The 24,578-nt window shown below is 37.6% G+C and overlaps 1 protein-coding gene and 1 long non-coding RNA gene across 6 annotated transcripts in view; one reads left to right on the top strand and one right to left on the bottom strand.

The window, feature by feature from the left end:
* IGF1 (insulin like growth factor 1) overlaps positions 1–21,700 on the top strand; it is a 72,355-nt gene extending 50,655 nt beyond the window's left edge. For 2 of the 5 annotated variants that reach the window (XM_032844338.1, XM_032844339.1), the window contains exons 3-4: positions 4,411–4,592; positions 19,981–21,700. In XM_032844338.1, coding sequence (XP_032700229.1) covers positions 4,411–4,592; positions 19,981–20,040 — 242 coding nt within the window. In that variant the 3' untranslated portion in view covers positions 20,041–21,700. Of the gene's footprint in view, positions 1–4,410; positions 4,593–6,084; positions 7,048–19,980 lie in introns of those variants that run through there. The other 3 variants (XM_032844333.1, XM_032844334.1, XM_032844335.1) reach the window with 2 other exon arrangements.
* The window catches only part of LOC116859217, a 51,504-nt gene continuing 41,948 nt past the window's right edge, over positions 15,023–24,578 (bottom strand). The window contains exons 3-4 of the long non-coding RNA XR_004381113.1: positions 15,587–15,643; positions 15,023–15,297 (exon numbers count right to left, since the gene is read on the bottom strand). This is a non-coding gene — a long non-coding RNA (uncharacterized LOC116859217). The remainder of the gene's footprint in view (positions 15,298–15,586; positions 15,644–24,578) is intronic.

Genomic DNA, 24,578 nt, shown 5'->3' with positions numbered 1-24,578 from the left:
CATACAGTCTTTACTTAACTGTTTCTAACAATGGGTAGCTCATTATCTTTAAAAGAAGTTTATCTCCTCTTTAACACTTTTGAGTACAAATTGTTAGAAGTTTCTTCTTATACTAAGGCAATATTTGTTTCCCATTCACCTACCAGTTCTGACACCGCCCACTGGAGCAGAATTACATAGTTCCTAATGAGGAGTTTATAAAGGCAAGGATAGAACAATTCATTCTATCTCATTTAAAAATTAATCACTATGACAACAGCTATAATTTACACGTCATAATAAGTCCCTATTTTTCTCAAAATTGATATTGGAGCAAATGATTTTACAGCCTTTCCAGTGAACCATATTGTTTCAGACTTCTAGTTTAAGCCCATAGCAACAAATATCTTTATTTTGGTTCTCTAAAAAAAGTAATAGGAGTGTACTGGTGGTGGGCATACAAAATGGTCCTGCCACAGTATGGAAAACAGTAAGGAGGTTCCTCAAAAAATTAAAAATAGAACCTATAATCCAGGAATTCTACTTCTGGGTATTTATCTGAAGAAAATGTAACACAGGTTTGAAAAGATATGTGTACCTCTATGTTCACTGCAACATTATTTATAATAGCCAAGATAGGGAAACAATTAAGTGCCCATCAATAGATGAATGAATAAAAAAGATGTGGTATATAGTATATACAATGGAGTATTAGTCAACCATTAAAAAAATGAAATTTTGCCATTTGTAGTAAGATGGACAGACCTAGAGGTATCATACTAAGTGAAAAAAGTCAGATGGATAAAGACAGATATCATACAATTTCACTTATATATGGAATCTAAAAAACGACACAAAGGAACAAACAAAACAAAACAGATACAGCCTAACAGCTATAGAAAACAAGTCAGAGGGGAAGGGGTGGGATGGGCAAAACAAGGAAAGGGGATTAAAAGATATAAACTTCCAGATATAAAATAAAGGAAAAACAAGAATGCAATGTGCAACACAGAAAATAGGTAATAACATTGTAATAACTTTGTATGGTGACAGATAGTAGATAGATTTATCATGGTGATCATTTCATAATGTATATAAATACTGAATCACTACGTTGTGCACCTAAAACTAATATAATAGAGTATGTCAGCTGTACTTCAATTTAAAGAAACAAAAGAAGTATATTAGGCATTTGAAGATAAAGGACAAAACATTGACCCTCAACTGTGGCCTCTCAGTTAGTGAAAAATTATTTCTTTGGTTACATATCTTGATGTAGAACCAGAAATCGAGCTTATAGGACACTTCAAAGGATGAAATAAACTTTAAAGGGCAATAGGCAAACATTTGCTGTATTCATGTACTCCCAATGAAGTGCCATTAGTCCGTTGTAGATATGATGAATATATGAACAAAGAAAAACATCTTTCTAGAACTGTGGTAATGAAAGTTAACCAGCAGTTTTGATGTATGGTAAAATCCAAGACTATATACCACCATTTCAACAATATTTTTTTAAGAAGATATGGATATAAGGTAAACTTTTTTATGGGGCATTACAAAAAAGTCCTAAATTTCTGTTCCTAAATTCATTTATCTATGGAATGGAAAAGCATAGCTATTTTATAGACTGAGCCATGTTAAATTCTGAGCTCATCTAAGAAAGATGACAAAGCAGATACCCAACTATGTTATTATTATTATTATTTTTTTTTTGCTGTGCTGATGATTACTTTCTATTTCATAAGAGGAAATAGACCTGTGGTGAGGTTCATGTCTACTGATAGTCTCCAAGAAGGGAATATGCAGTACATTATATTTTCTGCCTTCCCAAGATTTAGGGTGGTGTCTTCCTCCAGAAGGAAGATTACATTAGAGATGCATGAAATGGAAATACTAAAGGGGTCCTGGATTGCAGACCCTACCCCTCTCCATCTTCAACCCATAAGCATGAATTTTGCAATTAGTTGTTTCTGAATTAGCCAAGTTTGAAGGTTTTTGGAACCACCTTTACTGCCCCACCTTTAAACTTCAAATTACTATTCTATACTATACAGCAAAAAAATCCCAATTATGTCCCATTAAGAAATGTGTCGTTTTGACAAAGGGCAACCATTACCTATGGTGAACAGTAGGGATACCTCAAAGTAGTCCAAGTCACCTTCCTCCCCACCCTAAGAGAAAAACCAGTGTATCAGCTACACTTAACTGGCTGACCCCTTCAACCTCTTGAAATAACCACTTAGCAAAAAGTTTGTAGAAGTCCTTTGTGGATTACAATGAACCATGTAAGCCCATTTGTGTCCTTCCTCTAATTTATAGTCCCAGGAAAAGATTATAAAAACAAAAAACAAAAAACATTGTTTACATTGCCCAGGGGACTGGCTGAGTCTCAGCTTGCCAGAGCCCGGCTGGCGAGCAGAACCAGAGAGTCTTCTGTACTAATGGATTCTCCAATGGCAAGTGAAAACACTACTGAGGCTTCAAGTGGGGCCAGCTGCCTGTCCCTCCCAAACCCCTCAGCCATGAGGCACCCACAGGGCTTGCCCCTAAGTGAGAAAGCAGACCCCACCCAAAGAGACCACAAATGAACCCTCCCTGAGTTACTACCCTCAGCTGCGCTAAGAATGACAATAAACCTGCCTTACGGGGAGGAAGCATCCCCAGACTGCTGTGCCAAACATCAGGAAAACATTTGGGTTTGTAAAGGATGCCATGAACGGTTGGCCCTTCAAGCAGCAAGGCAGCCAAACTAGTTTGGTAGCAGTCCATTGCCAAGGGTCTGATCTTCCCTAACTAGGGAGTTCAAAATATACGTGGGGATTTTGACCTTCAAAACACCATTCTGCAGAATGGTGTCATTATTGCAAAAACGTAAGACTTTTTGTTTAAACTATAACATTGGCTTCTGTGTCGGGAATAAAGATTGAATATATGCCAGATTGATTAATTGGATTCTTCAGGATCAGTGGTTCACAAATTTTCCTCCATGAAGGCTGGATATCAAGGCAGAAGACCAGGCCCACTGCCTCCCAAGTGAGGTAAGGGAGATAAGAGAAAGCCAAGTTCCAGTCCCCTCACCTTTGCCTGAGCCACAGCAGTTTCACTTTTGTCTGCTTTATCTATTGGTATATAAGCATGATTTGGTTTAACAGAAGTTCTACTTTAACAAAAAGATTACAAAGAACTTAGGTACACTTTCAGTTCCCGTGGCAAATTCATGTAAGCTTGTTTTGCCCTCTCTTTTAATTCTAGAGCCAGGAAAAATGTGTCCAAATCAAAACAACGCAAAATAAAACTAAACCCAAACCTACTTGCCAAGTAAAGAGGTCTAACTAATTTGCGAACATCAAAAGAAATTTGATTCATGATGTGCCCTCTGGGCAATTAGAAATCACATGAAAGATGGACATTTAGTTCATACTGTCTCAGTGTAGTAGTTATTCTATAAGAAACAGAATTGATTGTTCTGGTGTCTCCAGGGTGGTAGTAGAGGAAGCACCATCACACTAGTACTGTTATCAATTCCGAATTCCAAGGCTTCTGGATGCACTTAACACTGAAGATGTTTTGTCACGGACTATGTAAGATCCTGGAAAAGGGTACTCAGAGAACGTAACAAATGTTTCTTTAGGATCTGCTTTATGTCAGGTGATGTTCTAAGCACGTTTCATACATTATCTCATGTAATCCTCAAAGAATTCTTATAATGAAGATATTATTAAATATACTTTACAAATGGATAAACTGGGCCCAAGAGGCTTAAGTGACTTGTCCATAGTTACACGACAGGTTTCCTGGGCTCTCTGAAGCACTTGAACTCTGCAGGGAATAGATCTGAGTTTGAATCCTGATTCAACCCCTTATTGCATGAATTACTTAAAGCAAGTCATTGCCCACCCTGAGTCTCAGTTTCCACATCAGTAAAATGAGGAGCCCTTTCCAGACTTAAAACTCCTTTGATACTCGACCTGACATCACAATGGTAGAAGTTAAGCAAAAGAGCAAACACTTGAGCCATCCTGCACATAAAAACTATTCAGATTTGCTAAAAAGATAAAGAAAACTTAAAATATTATCTTCTTTTAATTAATATTCGTAGCAGCCTCCAACCTAAGTGAATATTTAAGGAAAGACTAGGTTTGGGCATAGACAAGATCCTTGACTACAGTTTTCTGAGAACTCGAGAATTAACACAAATAAAGTACATGCTCCATGTGTTGATGCTAAGGAGTGTGGGGCAGAGTCCAGAGACACATCAGAATCCAGAAGGATCTGTAGGGTCAGGAACTGCTGGGGAAACTTTAGGAAGAGGTTGAGATGTGTAGATGGACAGGTATGAAAAGAGGAGAGGCTTCAGGGGCTGGGTGGAACTGTGAAGAAAGCAGTTTCCCCTCTAACGCCAGGCCACTGTGTGTTTGATTTGCACAGACAAGCCCACGGGGTATGGTTCAAGCAGTCGGAGGGCACCTCAGACAGGCATTGTGGACGAATGCTGCTTCCGGAGCTGTGATCTGAGGAGGCTAGAGATGTACTGCGCACCCCTCAAGCCTGCCAAGTCTGCCCGCTCTGTCCGTGCCCAGCGCCACACCGACATGCCCAAGGCTCAGAAGGTAAGCCAGCTGGTGGGGAGGGATCCACCATCCTCAAGATATTGAGGATACTTGTGGGTAGGCCAGACAGAAATTATGCCCCACAATCTCCTGGCTTACAGGTCAGAAAAGCATCATTCTCACCTCAGATATCCATCCCTTTGGTCACTCCACATTGCAAATTCTCCTTTCCACTGCTCTGGATAATCTGATACCAGAAGACAATGGAGAACAGTCACTAAACGTGAGCCTTGGTATCAGACAGAACTGAAGTCCTAGCTTCACCAGTCACCAGCTGAGAGCCCTTGGCCAAATAACAGAGCCTATCCAAACCTTAGTTTCATCAGTAAAATTGGGATAATAATATCTACTGCATCAAGTTGTTTTAAGAATTAATAAATAGACATGCACTTCTTTTCACATCCTGCACAAATTAACTGTTGGACAAGTGTTATCATCTTTCATAATTGTAATTAATAACAAAGCATGTAACTTTTCAAATCCTAGTATTCTGCAAAGGTGTAAAAAAATATATGTTAAAATGGGAACTACTTGAAATTCACATTCAGTAACAAATTCAATTAAAGAAAAACCACACTAAACATAGAAATTTCTGTTTGGCTCTAGGAATACCTAGAAATTTCTAATGATCAAAATCTGTAGGTGTCTTTATCTATGACCTAGAGTTCAAAGAAACCTTACAACTACTATCTATGCCATCAAAAGTACATAAATCATCTCATGCATATTAGTCACTTTATAAATTTTGTTGAATGAGTGAATAAAATGAGTGAAAAAATGAGAAGTGCTTAAATTTTAGTCCTGAAGTAGAAAGAATGAGAACTGAAGAGTAAGGGGTAGGTGAAGGAGAAAAAAGAAAGTGAGGAAGGGTTGGTAAGGAGAGTAAAGTCCAAGTATGTCTCCTTGGGAACACTGTTTGAAAAACCAAAACCAGAAAACAAAAACAAAAAACTGTGGTTTTACTCTTTGGAGCCAAAACTAGCATTTTGCAGAAAGCATAAGAAGAGAAACCAAGAAGTTCACAGTGACACATGTGCTGATTCCTGGTCGGCAGCTGAGCCTGGAGGATGACCAGGGAGCTTAGGGGAGAGGTGACCCCAGGGAGCCACCATGAATGATGGAAAGGGCTTGGGCACAATCTGGTGCACAGAGAACACAGTAACCAGTGGGTAAGTCAGGGAGCAAGCATCACAGAAGTAACTTAAGTGAATGTGTTTGAGAAGTGTGCTTGAGGGGACAAAGGCAGGTTAATTCTTTCTCTTCCCAGGTGACCCAGTACCTCAAAATTTCAAGCTGGGGATATGGTGGGGGTCAGAGATAAGTCCCAGAGTTCTAGAAGTTTGGGTCTTTTGGCTGTGGCCTAGACATCCCTCCAGCACCAATGTTGTCTCCTATACCACATGGAGCCCAGGCATTCTGGGCTGACTCAAAGGCTCTGTCACACCAAGGGAACCACCTGTTCTCAATACAATTATTTTTGTGATGTTTACAGTATCATCCCCCATCTACCACCAAGAAAACGAAGTCTCAGAGGAGAAGGAAAGGTGGGCCAAAGAAACGCCCAGGAGGGGAACAGAAGGTGGGGACGGAAGCAAGTCAGCAGATGAAAGGAAAGAAGAAAGAGCAGAGAAGGGAGACTGGAGCTAGAAACTGAACACAGAGGCAAAAAAAGGAAACTGGAGGAGAGAAGGACTAAGCAGACAGAGGCAAGGACGATGAGAGAGAAGCAGACAGCGATAAAGAAAAGTGGGAAGTTCTATAGAGGAATGAAGAACAGTAGGCCTGGTGGAGCTAGATAATGCATGTGATGGAAGGAGAAGGAACCTGTTGTAGAATGTGGATAACAAACATGGAGATAATGGAAAAGAAAAATGTAATGCCCAAGGAAGTCCAAAGGAAAACAGAGGCAAGAATGAAAAAAAGAACAGAAATAATGAAAGAGGCAAATAAGATACTACATTCCCCTCAAAAAAAAAAAAAAAATTAAATAAGAGTAAAAGAATTAAGATAGAAATCAAGGCTTTTATGTGCATTTTAAAACTTTGTGTGAAGCTATTATAGAAGAATTGCCCAGGTCCATATATGTCCAGAGTTAAATATTAGCCCAAAATTCTCAGCAAGACTGAATTGTGTCATAGAAGTTCCCAGATTTTCTTTCCTGCAGTGTCACTGGAGGCTGGGATTCTTAGTCAAGTCCAGGTTCAGGCCAAAGGGCACAAAGTATTTGCCTAAAAGCTTGTGAGGCCGGTGAGGTAACCTACAAGAGAAGGTCACTGAACCTTTTGGTTTTTTTTGCACTTTGAAATCAGATATAAAAATGTGTTAGTTGTATCAGTCTCTTGGGCTGCCATAACAATGTACCACAGACTGGGTGGCTTAAGCAACAGATATTTTCATACATTTCTGGAAGCTAGAAGTTCCTATATCCAAAGAGGACATGTTTTAGTTAATGAGAGTCAGGACTATAAAAATGAGTGGCTAAGGAGAGATACAATTCAGGCCATAACAGAAGACTTCTGATGTCTGATTACTGCCTTCTAATCCTATCTCCTATAAAACTCTGTGTGTATGTCTATCTCTGTCTCATATGCGCATGCACACACACACACACACACACACACACACACACACACAAATTTAGGTTTTCAGATATGAAATCTTGTAAGTTTCTGTTCCATGGAAACACTAGGACAAAGAGCTTCTGAATTTGATGGGTTCCATCCCTTCACTTTAAAGATAAGAATACTGAGATCCATACAAGAGTAAAGGCATGCTTGAGTTCTAAGCTGCCCTCCTTCCGGCCAGCAGAGAAGAGCACATAATCAACATGGACTAAGAAATAATAATAAAAGGAAAAGACAGGGCAGAAATAGATGGCACATGAAATCTTCTTAATAGTTTCCCCTGAAGGTAAAAAAAAGCCAAGTAGAACCACAGAATTCAGGTCTTGTAAATCATCTCCTTCAGCTTCTTTGATTTAATTAGTAGGCTTAGAGTCTTCACAGATATAAAACAAAAAGTCTCAAGATCACCCAAATTGTGAATTATAAGACCTGAGAGAGGGTGTAGAAAAGAAGTGGTCACCAAGGAAATGATGACACTTGGTGTAAGAAGATGACTAAACCAAGAAGTGAAACATTTCATCCAAGTAACCTACTTTGAAGATGTCATGGTATAGAGGAACCTCTTTTCCGCCTGATCCTTCATGCCCCTGATGTTTCTACTTCAGGATCATCCTTGCTCTATGGTGCAGTGAAAACACAGGATATATAATAAATATAATATAACAAAACATATAAAGCCATGCCCAAGGCTCAACCTGGGAGGAAAAGTCCAATCAGAAACATGTCAAGACTAAGATGGGAGCTAAACCACTTCTGCTGTGGTTACAAAAGCTTGGCCTATCTGAATAGACAAGGGTAGGCTGGTGCCTTAGCCCATCTAGCCAGCCACCTTATTCAGGAGATGCAGAGTTCTTCACTAAGACATCCATGCTTTGAGACCAGCCTCATGCATAAGCCGATGTTTATTGTGACCACCACCTGAGAGTAGCCTGTAAACACAGATGGTTCTTCAAGTTCCACAGAAGAATTAACAATTCATGTCCTATGGAAAGGTTCTTTAGAGGATTATCTTGTCCCTATTTCATTGTTGACTGAGTAAATGTCAATTATGACTCAGGGTTTTGGATAAACTCTAATTATACTCTATGATAAACTTCATTCAAAAGAAGTGAGGCAGAGACTCTAAAAGAAAAAAAAAAAGGAATGGAACTTTCTAGTTAAAAAATGCTTAACTCTCACACTGTGGATTAAAATACACTTCTTTTTGGAATGGGTTTTATCAACTCTAAAGCAGTCATCTTGAATGCCTACATATGATTTCTGAATAATATGAAGAAAGTAAACAGGAAGGACCTATTATTGTCTTTCTATCTCCTCCTTTCTAGAGTCAATACCAAGCACCTAGTGATATATGGCATATAATGCAAGATGGATGGGTGGTGGGTGGGTGGGTGGATGGATGGATAGATGGATGAAATAGATGCACAAATTTAAGTGAGACAGGCAATTGAATAATGGTAGAGAAAGACCATAAAAATAAGCATCATTGCTGAGATGAAATGATTCCTCTCATCCTTGCATAGGGCAATGAGGCATGGACAGAGTAAAAAAAAAAAAAAATTAAAAAAAAAAAAAAGGAGGGCAAAGGAGTTGCACTGACACAAGCCTAGCATTGCATTTCTAGAGATTAAACTGAAATCGTTCAAGGACCCACTGCTAAAGGTGACAACTGGCTGAGTAGTACTTTATAGTGAACGTTATATACCTGTTGCTTTCCTGGATGTTTTCTTGGAAGTGGGCTGAGTACTGATCATCATTTAAAATTCTGTTTCTACCATTTCTTGGTGCAAATTGATGATTGTGTGTAAAACTAATGGGAAGATGGAAGGAATCATGATCCTGAAATAAAATTGTCAAAAAATACTTTTATTGAGCACCTACAATGTGCTCATCTCTGTACTAAGATGAAGGAGAATTATAAAGATTGAAGATGCAGTAAAACATAGCAGTTAAGAATACAGACTCTAGAGTCATGCTGCCCAGGTTGAATTCCCGACTCTTACTTACTGATTGTGTGGCCTTGGGCAAATCATGTCATTTACCTGTGCCTTGGTTTTCTCATCTGTCAAACAATGGTGCTATTTGAATCTACCTCCTATGGTTGTGAGGATTTATTGAGATAATATCTATATATATGTGTATGTGAGCACTTGTGTACAAATACATATTATATTGCTTAAAGTGATTCCTGGCACATAGTAATCACTATTAGAGTTTTAGTTAACATTATTTTATCTAGTTCTGAAAATTAGAGCCATCCGAAAAAGAAATAGATCCCTTTAAGTAGAAGTGAGTCTTGTATCACTAAAACCTTCAAGGCCAAGCTTGCTAGCACTTTTTGGTGAGGTGGTATCGGGGCTTCAAGCAGATGATAGAAGGGAACTCAGTGACCTAAGAGCCCTTCCAACCCAGAGAACCCCAGTTCTATGAATAATTCCAACTTAAGTGAAAGCTCAGCTCTCCCATGTGAGGAGCCATTAACTTTTATTTCAAGGTCACAGAATGAACTTTCAGAAACCACCATTTTTCTCAACCAGTTAAAATCAAATGTAATATGTGTTTTCATTTCATGGTGCCTGAGGAAAATTTAATTGTAGCATGAACTCCAGCTCTTACTAGTTTTAAGTAAAATTGCCAAAATAAATAGAAATGTGGGATATTTCCGGGCTCACACAGCTTCCGGGACATTTCAGTTTCTAGGGCTGCCGATCCAGTGCCTTTCACAAACATTTGATCTTCTTTCAAACATCTCTTGAAAACAAACAAAACCTCATACAGCTTCAAATGTGCGTGCTGTTAGGATGTAAGGGTGGAAAAAGAAGCAAAAAAAAGGAGCCCTTCAAGAGCCCCTATCCCCTCCCTTCACCCCTTGACCACCCTCCCACCAACCACCAACAGGAAATAATGTTTTCTTAATAACATTTTGCAATTTCTCAAGTCCATTAACATCCATGGAGAAAGATGAGGTCTATTCTCTTACTTGTCTGTGTGAAGGGAATAAGTCTTTTTCATTATTTAATAGGTAACAGGGAGCTGACTTTTAATCCAAGGGCAAATCTGATAGTTTGAAGTTAAAGTGGTGGACACCTTTGGTAGCAATAAGAAGATAAATTGTTTTAGACAAAGCAGGATGCCCTTTTATGAGGATAGGGATTTGGGGTGAATTGTTTCCCAAAATTTTTGGTAAACAAAATTTCTTGGCTTTTCTTTCAGTGAAGAATTCCTCAGGTTATATGCTCATCAAAATGATTAAAAGCCCAGCTACTAACTGATATGAAAATCAGTGACAGTATTTATTGACCTAAACAAGATAAATCCACTTTTAAAGAAGGAGCAGGTGAAGTTAACAAATGTTCTTCAGTGGCCACTAAACTTCCAGGTCAAAAACAGCTTCTCCATCCTTAGGGTGCTAACTGAAATTTGAGCACCTTTCCCTGATGTCCACATGTTTGGGGTTCATCTTTGATGGGACTCTTTAATGCCCTTAGAGCTACCTCACTTTTATCCAGCAACCAAAAGAGATTATTTAGAAATATTGACTTATGTTTAAACTCAAAAAGAGAGAAATAGAAATTGACAATAACAGGCAAATTATGCAAGATGTAGGACAATGGACCTGTAAGTCCATAACTGATACTTCTAGTGAACGGCCAGGAAAGTTCTCACCATATACTAGAAGCTCAATTACAGATCTGATGGGATATTGCTAGATAAGTAACAAGAGCTAGAAAACATTTGGAAAATTCTTATCTTTATCTTGTTAGCTAATATGGTTATAGTCTTAAGACCCATTGGTCAGGAAACTAACTCTTTTGAAAAGTGGAAGTTTGATAGAAAAAAGAATGCATCCAACTAATTTTAATTCTAAATGTCCTTGCTGGTAATTTACAATCTATAATTAACTATAGAAAATAGTTTTGAGGAGAATGGGATTCTTTTCTCTACTTTCTTCATGTGTATGTGTGTGTTTATGTGTGTTTGTTTATATAGTTTTGTGTTATAGCATTGTTGCAACCACTAGGGATTTGGAGTAAATCACTTTCCAAAATTATAGGTAAATACAGAATCTTGGCTTTTCTTTCAGAGAAGGCAAATTCTTATGTGAAAACTAATCATCGTTCAGGAGAAATCACATTATTCCTTTATCTTCTCAAAGGCCCAGGTTTAATCCTAAATTAAATATTATTCAGGAAATAATGGGAATGTTGTTGAAGGGGCAGAAAGGAGTCACTTTTCTTTCTATTGTATATTCTAAAGGTCCATGTTTTTCAACTACTTCCAATCTGATCTACAGAGAGAGAGAATGGCTCTATAGATCAGAAAACAGAAACTTTCACATAGAACCAATTTGGAACTTTAGAAATTTTGAGGTCTCATTCTTGACCCAGCATAATCATAGCTCAGTGCATCCAGCCTGCCATCATTCCAGCATCCCCTGCCCCTACTTCTATTAGAGATTGCGGTTATTGGCAAAAAACAATCCAGTGCCTTTTGTACCACTTTCCCCTTCCATAACCATAAACTTCTAACTTCCTCAATTCACTCTGGCATACATTCACTTCTGTTCCCATTGGATCATATGAAGTTACATACATTTATTTGAGTAGACATGTATCACTATCTCTCTGGAAAGAAAGTGGCAATGATTTATACCATCCTACATGGTTTTTCTAACTAGTAAGGTCAGAATTTCTATAGGAAGGTGGGATGTTAAAAGCAAGACCTATGAAAGACTAAGCATGATGGCAGTTCTTCTGTCTGGTAAAATAACCCCGAAGTTCCCACTGAGAGACCAAGAGATTTTACGTCAAACCCAAACTGACCAAGTGGCCCGTTCTTCTAAGATGAGATTCTTATGCCAAAAATTTTTTATAAAATTCTGTGTAAAATATATAAATGTTTATATGGGGCTTTCTGTCTGGCCAGATCCAGGAAGTCAAGTAATCAAAGACCAACTCAAAGATCCCTGCCATCTGCGAAAATACGATGTGCTCTTTTCACAGCTATAAATAACAATTATGACAAGACAAAAATTTCAAATGATTAGGTGCAAGATTAGATGCAGGTTGAGGGTTGGGTAAGGATTTCTGTTGACTGTTGTAGACTTGGGACTATGCAATATTTATGTCATGGTGTGAGTGTGGCATGCTTGAATAGTTCCAGGAGGCATTGTAGGACTAGAAAATAAGGAAAACATAAATGAATCAATAAATATATAGCATTATTACTGTCACTTTGTCAATATCGGTTGACTTGGGCCACTGCTGGATGTTCTGGTTGGTCTTTCTGTAAATAATGACATTTATTTCCTTCTTCAAATGAATATTAGGATAGAGACAGAAGTGATTTTGGCACAATGAAGCAATTCTGATTTCTAAAAACTATATACATGCGTGAATTGTTCTTGGGCCATTTTCTGTCTTGGAAAAGCTCCCCTGGCACCATGCATGTTTACTTTTATATGCTGAAAGGCTCCCATCAACCTCAAACAGATGCAAATCACTTTAACTTGTCATAGTGTTATTTTGTTCATCCTAAAAGTTCAGACAAGTCTTCCAAACTTCCAAAATTTCTCTCAATTCAGCGAGGAGGAAAATTTAGAGCACAGAATTTGAGTGTTCTGCCCAGATGTGTCACACACACAAAGAATGAGTGGAGGAAGGCAACACCCTTTCCTACCGATCCTGTGAACTCATCACTATGGCGTTGAAATGACACCAAAAGATACAACCCTGGGCCTCACATCTCCTCAGAACATAGCAATATAAATCACTTCATACACTACTTTAAATAGTCCAGCGTAAGTTGTATGTCAGATGTATGGCATTTTGGAGGCTTGAGAAAAAAATAGTCAAATCTAGTTTTTAGGTAAAAATGTGCTGAAACTTTAGCACATATCAGTGAAATTGCTAGAATGTGGTGTTTCACTTTTAAAATACCACAACATTTGAACCTTTCAGCAATTCCAAAATCAACTCCCTCTGGGGAAGATAGTGTGCTTAAACTTTTTTTTTTTTTAATTTAAAAATGTAACACAACACAAACAGCTAACTAAACAAGCTGCCCATAAAATCAACAGTCTAAGCAGTCTGAACCCTGAAGTGTTTTACAACATCCTTCAAGACTATTAAAGGCAATGTAAATACCTCTTGCCCACAAGGGAAAATACCCTTCAGCACTTTTTTTTTTCCCTTTCTATTTTTTTCCAGGCTTTTAAACAATTTTGGTAGTGATTTCTTACATCACAGACAGAAATTTCTGAAGTAGAGTCAGGTGGTATCCTTTGAAGAGTAAGAAAGTTGCTAAATCTGGATAATCCATGAATAATTATGGGACAAATATAAATTCCCTAAATCCTAGGGATTCCTAGGGATGCACCAGTCTCTAGAAAAAAGAAGTATACATCTGGTATCCCAGCATTCAAGGGAGCCCTGAGCACTCAGTAAGTAGGTTCCCTTTCTTCAGCCAGAGAAAGGCAACACCCTCCTATGGGATGTGCTTTGATACCAGTAACTATAAAAGGTTAGTGGGCAGTAAGAATAGCTGGTATTTATTAAGCACATGCCCTGTGGTAAGGATTATATTAATTATTTCAGTTAATCTTCATCATTAGTATATAGGGTAAATATTAAAATTATCCCCATTGTAGAGATTTAAAAACTTGGGCTAAGTAAAGCTAAATGTCTTACCAAGGTCTTGCTCTAACAAATGGCCAGACCAGAATCTAAACTCAAGATGGACTCCAGCATGTTAACCATGCACTGCACTCTCTTTTCTGCATTTTTTCACTGATACTTCTTGTACCATAACCCACCAACTGTAAGTCCCAAAATAGGAGGGGGTTCTGTGCTATTTGTCTCCATAAAGAGCACAGCAGGAAGTAGGAAGCCATGCAAGGGCTGCTATTTAAACTCTATTCTATTACTTATATAGAAAAATTAAAACAATTTAGCCAGCTTTTCTTGGTTTGCTATGTTTGTTCAAAGCACCGTGCCTCTGGGGAGGATATAGAGGTGAAGGAAACATGTTACCTGCCCTCAAGGTGCTTACTTTTCAGTGGGGAAACAAATATACAATTTACTCTACAACACATCAATGCTTTAACAAAGATAGAGGCAGAGTGGACTCTGATAGCACCGAAGCCTGAGCAAACTGATGTTGCTAATAAATAACTTCACAGAATGGATCAAAATCAAGGGCTCTTGAAAGAGTAGGCTCTCTCACATGCAATTATGTCAGGTAAATGTGTAAGGATGATCACCTGCACTCATAACAACATTATGAGGTGGGTGCTCTTATCCAGCCCTTTCATTTTACGGAAGAGGAAACAGAGGAGAGAACAATGTAATGATTCTTAAGGTCCTTAATTCCTGTGTGGGGAAGTAGGATCCAAACTAGGTATGTAAGCCCAGGTCTTTGGGGAAACAGATGAGACAGGGTTAAATGAGCAGGATATTATTAGGGGAAATACCCATGTGAAAGAAGGGAGGAACTGGGAAGTCTGGGCAAGCCATCAGAATACAATGTAAGTCTGACCTCAAGTGAAGGAGAAGGGCAGGCAGAGATAATGTTGGGTGAAGTGTCTTGGACTGCTGTACAGTCCAAGGAAACACCCAGAAAAGCCACTGGGTAGACCTTGAATCAAAAGTTTGGCAATAGAAGAAATTTTATGTTTCCCAGGAATGGGTCTACCTTATATCCCCACCATACTCAGTCTTGGCATTAGAGAAGATGCCAGCTCTGGGCCATTCACCATGGCCAGAGAAAAGGGTCTTATTGGAAAAAAATGGCCATTCCCACCATAACCAGAGAAAAGGTAGGATGAGGTAATTTCCAGAACAAAAAAAAAAGAAAGAGTCTAAGCAGAATGATATTACATTCAGTCTATATAACTTTTACTTTGTTGAAGAGGCAACTATCCCACCAGGGATATCCCACAAGTCTCTTGAAATGTGCACATTTGTCCTTTTGTTTTAAAAGTCACATCCCAAAGCACCAAGTAGTTCTCATGACACTTACTTTCTTGGCTCCAAGAGATGAAAGTCTGACCCAACTCTCCTGGAATTGGAACTTGTGATTCCCTGAAGTAAAGAGATAATCAAAGTTGATACTGAAACATCTAAATTGTCCTCCACAATTTCATGTGTCTCCATACCAAACCAGCAAAATAGCTAAAGTACATCCACTGTATTATATATGTTAATTGCTCTTCCCCCCGCCCCATTTGGCCCTTTTTAGGAGAGGGTCAATGCTGAGCTAGGACTTTATGCTACACAATAGGCTGCTAATATTCCATGCTGGACAGTATTTTCCTAGCATTTCTTACAGGGTGCCAGGCTTTTATTAGACTTTATGCCATATAATACTTACTTGTTTGGAGTAGTTGAGATGGAAACACAGTCTATTGAAAATGTCACTGCTTCCTCTCTGAAATTTAAAGAGACTATTATCATCCTTCTTTTAGATACTGTTTCTCAGACAAAATCTCATAAAGATAGGTGGGGCAAAAAGAAGGGCTTATAATATCCACAGGGTTAGCTTTTGCTAAATGAATAGTGTGCTACTAGATTCCTATCAATAATAATATAAATGGGTCCTCACTCACTCTTGTGGTAAGGAAAGGTACCCCTCCATAATTTAGAGTCTTGCCTTACCCTCTAAACAAGAATATACCACCATCTGGGATCATGGGCAGCTTATAACACTGTTAATTATTATTATTGTTGGAAAGATATTTGGACCTTGAAGCACCCAATAATGTTTTATCTTTCAGGGAAACAATATGATAGAATGGCTAACTGGTAAGTTCCAGAATCAGAAATAAACTGGCTGTTTAGTTTTTCTAAGCTTCAGATTCCTTAAAGGTAAAATGAGCAAGACATAGTATCCATCTGCAAGAGAACTAGGAGAATTAAATAAGAAAAATATGTGCAATTAGCATATATAATATAGTGCCCAGCCCTGAGAGATAGAACTATCTTATTAAAATAATAAGTTGTCTAATTATTAGTCCTAGGTCTATCAGTTTGTTATTATGTGACCTCAAGCAAGTCACCAAATCTTAGCATGTCTTAGGTTATAAATAAGACTGATGCCAATATCATGTTACTGGTGATTACCGTATAAACTACACAGTGTCTACAAATGTTAATCAAGGTTATTGTGTTACTGCCATTGTTATTAGCTCTCAGTGATCTTTTTAATCAAATGTTTGTGGATTGCTTTCCTTTGTAAAGCCAGGAGCGAGGAGAAGAGCCAAGAGACAATAGGAGAATGTGAATGTCATGTAATACCTCAGGACATTTTCCAGCTTCCTAAATATCTGAGTATGGTACACAATGTATTATAATGTATATCACAAATTAAGATGTTCCAAAACTTTTTCCCTGATGAGTTGATTAACGTTTCCTTCAGAATGATAAATTTTCTCAATCAACCTGAGTGAGCTAGAGGACCAACATTTTTTTGAAATAATCGTACCTTCCCTGGTGTCAATAGGAAACAGTATTTACTCACTACTGTTTTCCTTTCAAAAATCTGCCTAGTTGCATACTAGAAACAGTTTCAGCTGGTTTGTTTGTCTTGGACAAGCTGTTGAAGTGAAAAGTTTTTGCTTGGCTGAATGTGGGACAGTTTCATAACCCTCAAGAAGTGCATTGAAGGTGGGTGCCAGCTCAGGCTACTTCTAACATGCCTCCACTTGCTGCCCATTGTCAAGGGTGGCCAGCGTAATTAAATTAAGACAATGAGCAAAGCAACAGATGCGACTGGGACCAAATCTCTGAGTGCTTTTGTTTTGTCACTGTCATTGTCTACAACAAAGAAGTCACATGTGAGAGCCTGGGAAGGGAGCCAAATGCAAACCAGACAAAATCCCAGCTGGGTTTGAACGGCCTCCACCTTACACGTGTATGCATGGGAACCATGCTACTTGGAGCAGTGTCTGCTCCACCCAAGTGAGTTTCTGCCCATGGCTTTGCTGCAAGGCCGAAACAGACTCAAAAGAAATACACCAGAGGATCCCTGTGCTCAGACTGACACTTCACCTCTGCTTTGAGAGAAAAGAAGAATCTGTTGGGGGAAAGGATAAGATCCATATGGTTGACCAATCTAACATCAATTCTTTTTGCTACAGCTCTCATGAACTTGAAGAGGGACGGACATAAAGAAGATACCTGAACTTTTTATTCTGTAAATCTGGGGTTTAAACATCTCTGGATGTTTAAACTGGAGACTAAACAGTTTAGTTTTGATGTTTATATGTTTAGACTGGAGATTAAAGATTAATCATCTTTTAATTTGTTACTATTTCATTCTTGAGCATTTCTCTTAGTGTGCTCATTATCCAGATACTTAAAAACTTCTTTTTTTAAGCTGGTATGGATGTTTAAAGAGAAAACAGAGCAAAATCAAATTAGCATATTTTTAGATCTGTTATTTAATTTGATTAGTAGTTTTGTAGAGAGGTGGTATCCATAATAATGACCATTTAGGGGTTTTGATGAGCCAAATAACATCTGCAGGGTCCATTGCATACTAAACAGAAAAGTTTCAAGGAGTTTGAGACAATAGTGATCTAAATCTGTAGCTCCATTTTTTTTCTTTCATTTTTCAGGAGAACTCCTTTAAGAATGCAGAATAACATGTAAGATTAGGAATATAAATTTACCGGTAGCTTGACAGGGATGCTTTATATAGTTACAAATACATGTTAAGTGGACTTGGTAAAATTGTATATTTGGGGGGAAAGTGCCAGTATTATAAACAGATGCATTTCAAGCTATCCTATACAAATGCCAAACTTCTTCCCACAAGTTTTCAATGGCCACTGAGTTAGTTACTTTAATAAACATATTTACACAGCAACACTATCTTCTTTCTATTTAGTCAGTACAGGATATTGACCATCAACTTATAAAGTGCTAACTAGCTTTTTTGAAGAACTTGATGATAACTCCAACATTCCACGCAGAGCTGAAAAATATGTGTAAGAAATATTACCAAATCCCAATGGGCCTCTGCCAGTAGGTATTATTTCCCGGGACCATAGTTGATTCTGTCCCAGCTTCTCACACCCTGCAGGCTCAGGTCTAAACATTTTCCAAAGTCCCTTACAATGACCTATAAGTTCCTAAGAATGATTGCGTTGAGAGGTCATTACCTCAGCCAGAGGAATAATTTGGAGATTCCAGACACCATAGTGAAAACTCTTGTTTTTGGTCATGATGAAAACATGTTCTGGGAGAAAGCGATATTGGGGATTCTTAAACTTCATTCTGTACCAATAATGATTCATTATGTCCTCCACTAAGGGCCTCCTGGCTAGAGGTAAAACCAAGAGAAAAAGCACCTTATATTCATGCATACAGATGCCATTTCCTCCTGTATTTAATCCACATCTTCTTATTTGTATAAATATACTTTTCTATTTAAATATATTCAAGTATAAAATAATAACTATAGGAAAAGTATAAGGACATTATTAGACAGTCATTATAGTTATTTAATTCATTCTATAGCTATTTATTGAGCAACTGCAATATTCCAGGCTTTGTTTTAGACACAGGGATATAACAGTGAAGAAACAAATGGGTCTCTAATATATAGGGCTTCTATTCTAAGCAAAACTCAATATTCCTTAGATGGTAACAGCATTGCTTGCAGATAAATGAATGGTAGCACCAAAACAAGGAACCCAGAGTTTCTAGTCTAGGAATGGTTTCTAATGAAGATGAAATAATAATAATAATGACTAAATAATAATAATATTAATAATAATAAAAATAAATTATTAATACTTATGTAGTGCTTACCATGTGCCAAACCCATTATAAATCTTTTGGGGTACTAATTCTTTAATTTTTAATCCTATAAGGTAGGAACTATTATTATGCTAGTTTATAGATGAAATTGAGACACAAGAGATTGCCATTTGTACAAGTTCACATAACTAAAACTGAATGAGTCAGGATTTGAACCCAGCTCAGTATATCTGTGATTTACAGATTCTAAGTCAATTATAAAACATCCCAATCTTTTACTTCTAAAACTCTCCCTCTCTCCATAGGAAGAAAAGAAAAAAATGAAAAATGTCTTCTTCTTACAAAAATTAAACCCCCCAAAATGCACTAAAACAACAGAGGATGATCCCAGAATGTGTTGTGGGTTTTTTTCCCCCTCTTAGTAAGAAAAGATGTCACAGGCCAGAATTCTGGATTTTTCAGAGTCTCCTTCTGGTCTACAAATCTGTGATAGCGGCGGGTGAATAGAAACACACTTCTGTGTGATTATAAGGCAATCTCTAGTCCCCATGACACCAAGGGCACATAAAAGTAACCGAACTTCCACTAAACTGAAAACTAAAGGCCTATTTACATATGTCTTTCTTAGAAACAAACAAACAAACAAACAAAAAACTGGCCCAAGCTCTCTGTGAGATTGACTGATGAGGCATCAACTATGAAAGGTTGAGACCCAGTGTTAGAAATGGATGCGGGGGCTCCTGGGTGGCTCAGTGGGTTAAAGCCTCTGCCTTCGGTTCAGGTCATGATCCCAGAGTCCTGGGATCGAGCCCTGCATCTGGCTCTCTGCTCAGCAGGGAGCCTACTTCCTCTTCTCTTTCTCTGCCTGCCTCTCTGCCTACTTGTGATATCTCTCTCTGTCAAATGAATAAATAAAATCTTAAAAAAAAAAAAAAAGAAACGGATGGGGAGGGCACATAAAACTTCATCAAGTTAATGTCACTTTTTCTCCCTTATTTTTAGGAAGTACATTTGAAGAACGCAAGTAGAGGGAGTGCAGGAAACAAGAACTACAGAATGTAGGAAGACCTTCCTGTTTTGTGAAGAATGACGTGCCACCGGCAGGATCATTTGCTCTGTAGGAGTTACCTGATAAACACCAGAAGACCTACCAAAAAAATAAGTTTGATAACATTTCAAAAGATGGGCATTCCCCCAATGAAATACGCAAGTAAACATTCCAGCATTGTCTTTAGGAGTGATTGTTAAAAGCTTTGCACCTTGCAATAATGGTCCTGGAGTTGGTAGATTGCTGTTGATCCTTTATCAATAATGTTCTATAGAGAAAAATATATATATAAATATATCTTAGTCCCTGCCTCTCAAGAGCCACAAATGCATGGGCGTTGTATAGATCCAGTTGCACTAAATTTGTTTCTGAATCTAGGCTGCTGGAGCCATTCATTCAGCAGTCTTGTCTAAGTGGTTTATTCTTTTTTTTTTTTTAAATTTGCACTTCTTACTACGCAACACAGGCCATTTGTTTTACAGTGTCTGATAATCTTGTTTGTTTATCTCTACCCTCCACTTCATCATCTTTATATTTGCCAAATTTGGCCTCCTCAAGAGCAACAACAAGCAGTCAAGTAGCACACCCAAAAGATTTTAACCCAAAAAATTCCATCTGTGGTATCTGTACCAAATATAAGTTGGATGCATTTATTTTAGACATAAAGCTTTATTTTTCCACATCTTGCTAAAAAAAAAAAATGCAAGTAGTTGCAATTTTGAGGCCAATCATTTTTAGGCATATGTTTTAAGCATAGAAAGTCTCAAACTCTCAAAAGTTCCTTCAAATGATGAGTTAGTGTGCAACGTGATTAGTAACTTTTCTCTTTTTATTTTTTCCATATAGAGCACTATGTAAATTTAGCATATCAAGAATACAGGATATATCACAAACAGTATGTAAAACTCTGTTTTTTAGTACAATGGTGCTATTTTGTAGTTTGTTATACGAAAGAGTCTGGCCAAAACGGTAAAAGGTGAAAGCAAAACAAAAGAAGCCTGGAGCCAAAGATGACACAAAGGGGAAGGGTCCTAAAAATCCATCCATTTGGGAAAGAAGGCAAAATCCCCCAATGATGCCTTCCAAGAAAAAACTTAAGATACAAAGTCTGCTAATGCAAATTTGATTGGGGAGTCCAGAGAGGAGTGGAAAAAGCAGAAGGCTAGGAATTTAATAGTCCTGGCTTTTATTTCTCACTGAAGGAACAAACATCTGCTGACTCTGTCACAGACTCACCACTGTGTGACTTTGGGCAAGTCACTTCACCTCTCTGTGCCTCAGTTTCCTCATCTACAAAATGGGGGCAAAACGCCATCTACCTACCTCACAGGGGTGGTATGAAGATTACAAAGATAAAGCTCCAGATTTTATCCTGGGTTGCTAGAAGGGCACAAGGTCAGAGCCCTTCAGTTGCTGGGTTGCAAAGAATTATAGAAACAACCCATTCATGGCATAGCTAGGAAACTGATCAGCCAAATGTTCCTGACATGCTAATTCTTGTCAATGTAGCTATCCTGCTAACTATTCAACCATCCTAGTTAAAAGCTGCCAGCTCCATCTCTTTCAAAACCCTTTCAAAATAAGTAAGAAATATCTGATTTACAATTTGCTCTGAATTCTGCACTTGGATTTGTGAATACAAAGTGCAAAAAGAAAAAGGAAAAGAAGAAAAAGAAAAAAAAAAAAAAGATTTCCACCAGTGAAAGAGCGACTATGCCATCTGTTAGCACTCACTGACTCTTCCAGGCAGTTACTAGTAACCTAGTAATACTTCTTGTAATATTATAAATGATACTTTATTCATTTTGAACAATATAGTTCTCTTTCTCTTTCCCAAATTCTCTTTGGGCAATCTAAAAAAAATGGCCCAAGATTGCAAATATTGAAATAATATCTAATTCTAACAAATCACAAAATCACTTTCTTTAATAAATTTTGATCTTACCCTTAGCTATATTTACATATACATTTTTTTAAATTTTTTAAAAAATATATTTGACTAGAGTTGCTAACTGAGAGGCAAAATTTTCCTTTAAAACTAGAAATTTTCCCTTATGTCTGCTTACCAGAGTGACCCCTGGCCCTCTGCAGATGCATCTTATCCATTTAACTGAAAATTGATATCAGGAAAATCCAACAAGTGAGGACAGGCCCATGGTGACCTAGAAAATGTTTCCCATCTACGTACTAAGATTTTCTTATTACAACAATAAATCATCCATCATTCACGTCTTTTTATCTGCCTTCAAACATTTTGGTGAAAAGCAACCAGGCCTGATTACTTCATGCAAACTGTATTTCTTTATTCTTGGAAATTGTGCATGGAAAACAAAAATAACATCTTTAGTTTGCATCCCACTGGTTCACCTCAAGGTTCAGAAACCAGAAAAAGTCTAAGACTTCCTGGATCTTCAAACATATGCAAAAAGAAGCCCTATGTGGTGGGTCCCCCTGCTCAGCCAGTAAGTGCTTAAACCCTCAGATCCTCAGCATTACTTGAATTGAGCACCTCTGGCATGCTGAGCAATGTTGTAATCACTACACACAAGTGTAAAAGAAACTGGAAGTCATTTTTGCCCTTTATCTGTTTTCAGACCTTTGTGTTCTGTGGATTTAGATGCAGGACCTCCCTTTCCAAAATGACAGGCATTCTGCTTTTTATTTCTTGTTCTTCGTGTATACCTTTTAAAATTACTGTCTCCCAGCAACACTTTGCATGCAATCCTCTGCAGACCTATGGGTTTCAAGACACAGCTGGATATAATAATTCTAAGAATGTCTACGACTTATTTTTCATTTAATAATTCTATTCACAGCCAAAATTACCCTAGTGAGGAAAGCTTAAATATACAAAGCTATATTATTTTTAATTTTTTCTGACACATAATCCTCTCCAACTGTATTATAAATCAATGAATAAAAATTAACTAATCATACTAACTCACTATCTAATTTTTAAATGCACTAAAACTAGAAGACAGATCAATGTAAAACTTCAAAAGTCAGTTGATCTACACACTACAGCAGAATGACCCAGGACCGATAGAAAGGAGCACCTAAAATTTCATATCTCAAAACTTTTATAACCTTTGCTTTGGATTTTTCAAATGAGGCAATTTCAAAAGCTTTATGAAAAAGCTGTAAAAATCAGTAAGAATGAGCTTTCAGCTTACAGGCTTAGTTCTAATTTAACTAACAAAACTGAATGCCTAGATCAATTTTGGTTCCCAGTTCCCCAAATAACATCACAGTATCTTTTGAACATTTTAAGGTGAGGAGGCTCCACTGAAAAAGTAAATGTATCCTTCCATCAGAATCCATTCTTCTAGAAATAAAAACTTGCAACACCCCCACACACAACCACCACGTGCACAAGCACGTGCACACACACACTCAAGAGAGCAATGGAATACTGAGAAGAAATCACTTCCCTGAAAAAACTTACTAGGAAAAAAAAAAAAAAAAAAAAGCCTGGCCTCCCTTGGGAATCCATCCCCTTCTTGGAATGTCAATGTTTGTGTAGATGAAACCATCTCATGCACTGTGGCTCCAGGGTTTCTGTTACTAGCTTATGCACTTGGGAGACTTCTTAAATGAAAGATGTAGCACATCTTGCTTTCCCATTTATTGTTTGGCCAGCTATGCCACTGTGGTGCTATTGTTTCTTTAAGAAAGTACTTGACTAAAAAAAAAAAAGAAAAAAAAAAGAAAAAAAAAGAAAATAAAAGAAAAAAAGAAAGCATAGACATATTTTTTTAAAGTATGAAAACAACAATTCTATAGATAGATGGCTTAATAAAATAGCATGAGGTCTAGTTACCACCACCTTTCAACTTTTTATCACTCACAAGTAGAGTACTGTTCACCAAATTGTGAGTTTGGGGGTGTAGGGACAGAAAATGGAATTTTTGTAAAATCAGAAGGCTCTGTTATTCTGCTGGCTCTCAAACTCAGCAAAATTAGCAATATGTTATCCAATCTGAACACCTCAATCAAGAGCATGGAGTATACATAGGGGAAAAAAAAAGGACCTTCAAAGCAAACGGCAGAACAAAACATGATAAAGTTACTTATTGATTTTTGTGCTCTCTGCTCTAAAACAGATATTCAGCAATGGAGAAAATAAAAACAAAGAGAAAGAATGCATAGATTAAATCTGCTAAAAACAGCTTCTGCCACATCCCCCTTAAGTCATTCTTTGGCATTTACTGGTTTATAGAAGATACTCTCCCTTCAACTAAACATCTCAGAGCAGTAGCTCTCATAAAAAGCAATCACTGATCTCATTGGGAAGTGTTGGAAAGTATTTCCTTATGAGATGGGGGTTATCTACTGATAAGGAAAGAGAAGAATTTATGAGAAATCGTTGAAAGAGATGGCTAACAATCTGTGAAGATTTTTTGTTTTTATTTTTGTTTTTTTTTTCTGTTTTTTACTTTATACAGTCTTTATGAATATCTTAATGTTCAAAAATGACGTGGTTCTTTCTTCTTTTTTTTATATTGGAATGAGGGATGATAAGTTAAACCCACATAGACTCTTTAAAACTATA

Source organism: Lontra canadensis, unplaced genomic scaffold (assembly GCF_010015895.1).
Source record: "Lontra canadensis isolate GAN:19392208 unplaced genomic scaffold, GSC_riverotter_1.0 scaffold150, whole genome shotgun sequence".
In the NCBI taxonomy this organism is placed as follows: domain Eukaryota; kingdom Metazoa; phylum Chordata; class Mammalia; order Carnivora; family Mustelidae; genus Lontra; species Lontra canadensis.
This window is presented reverse-complemented; position numbering and strand designations above follow the sequence as displayed.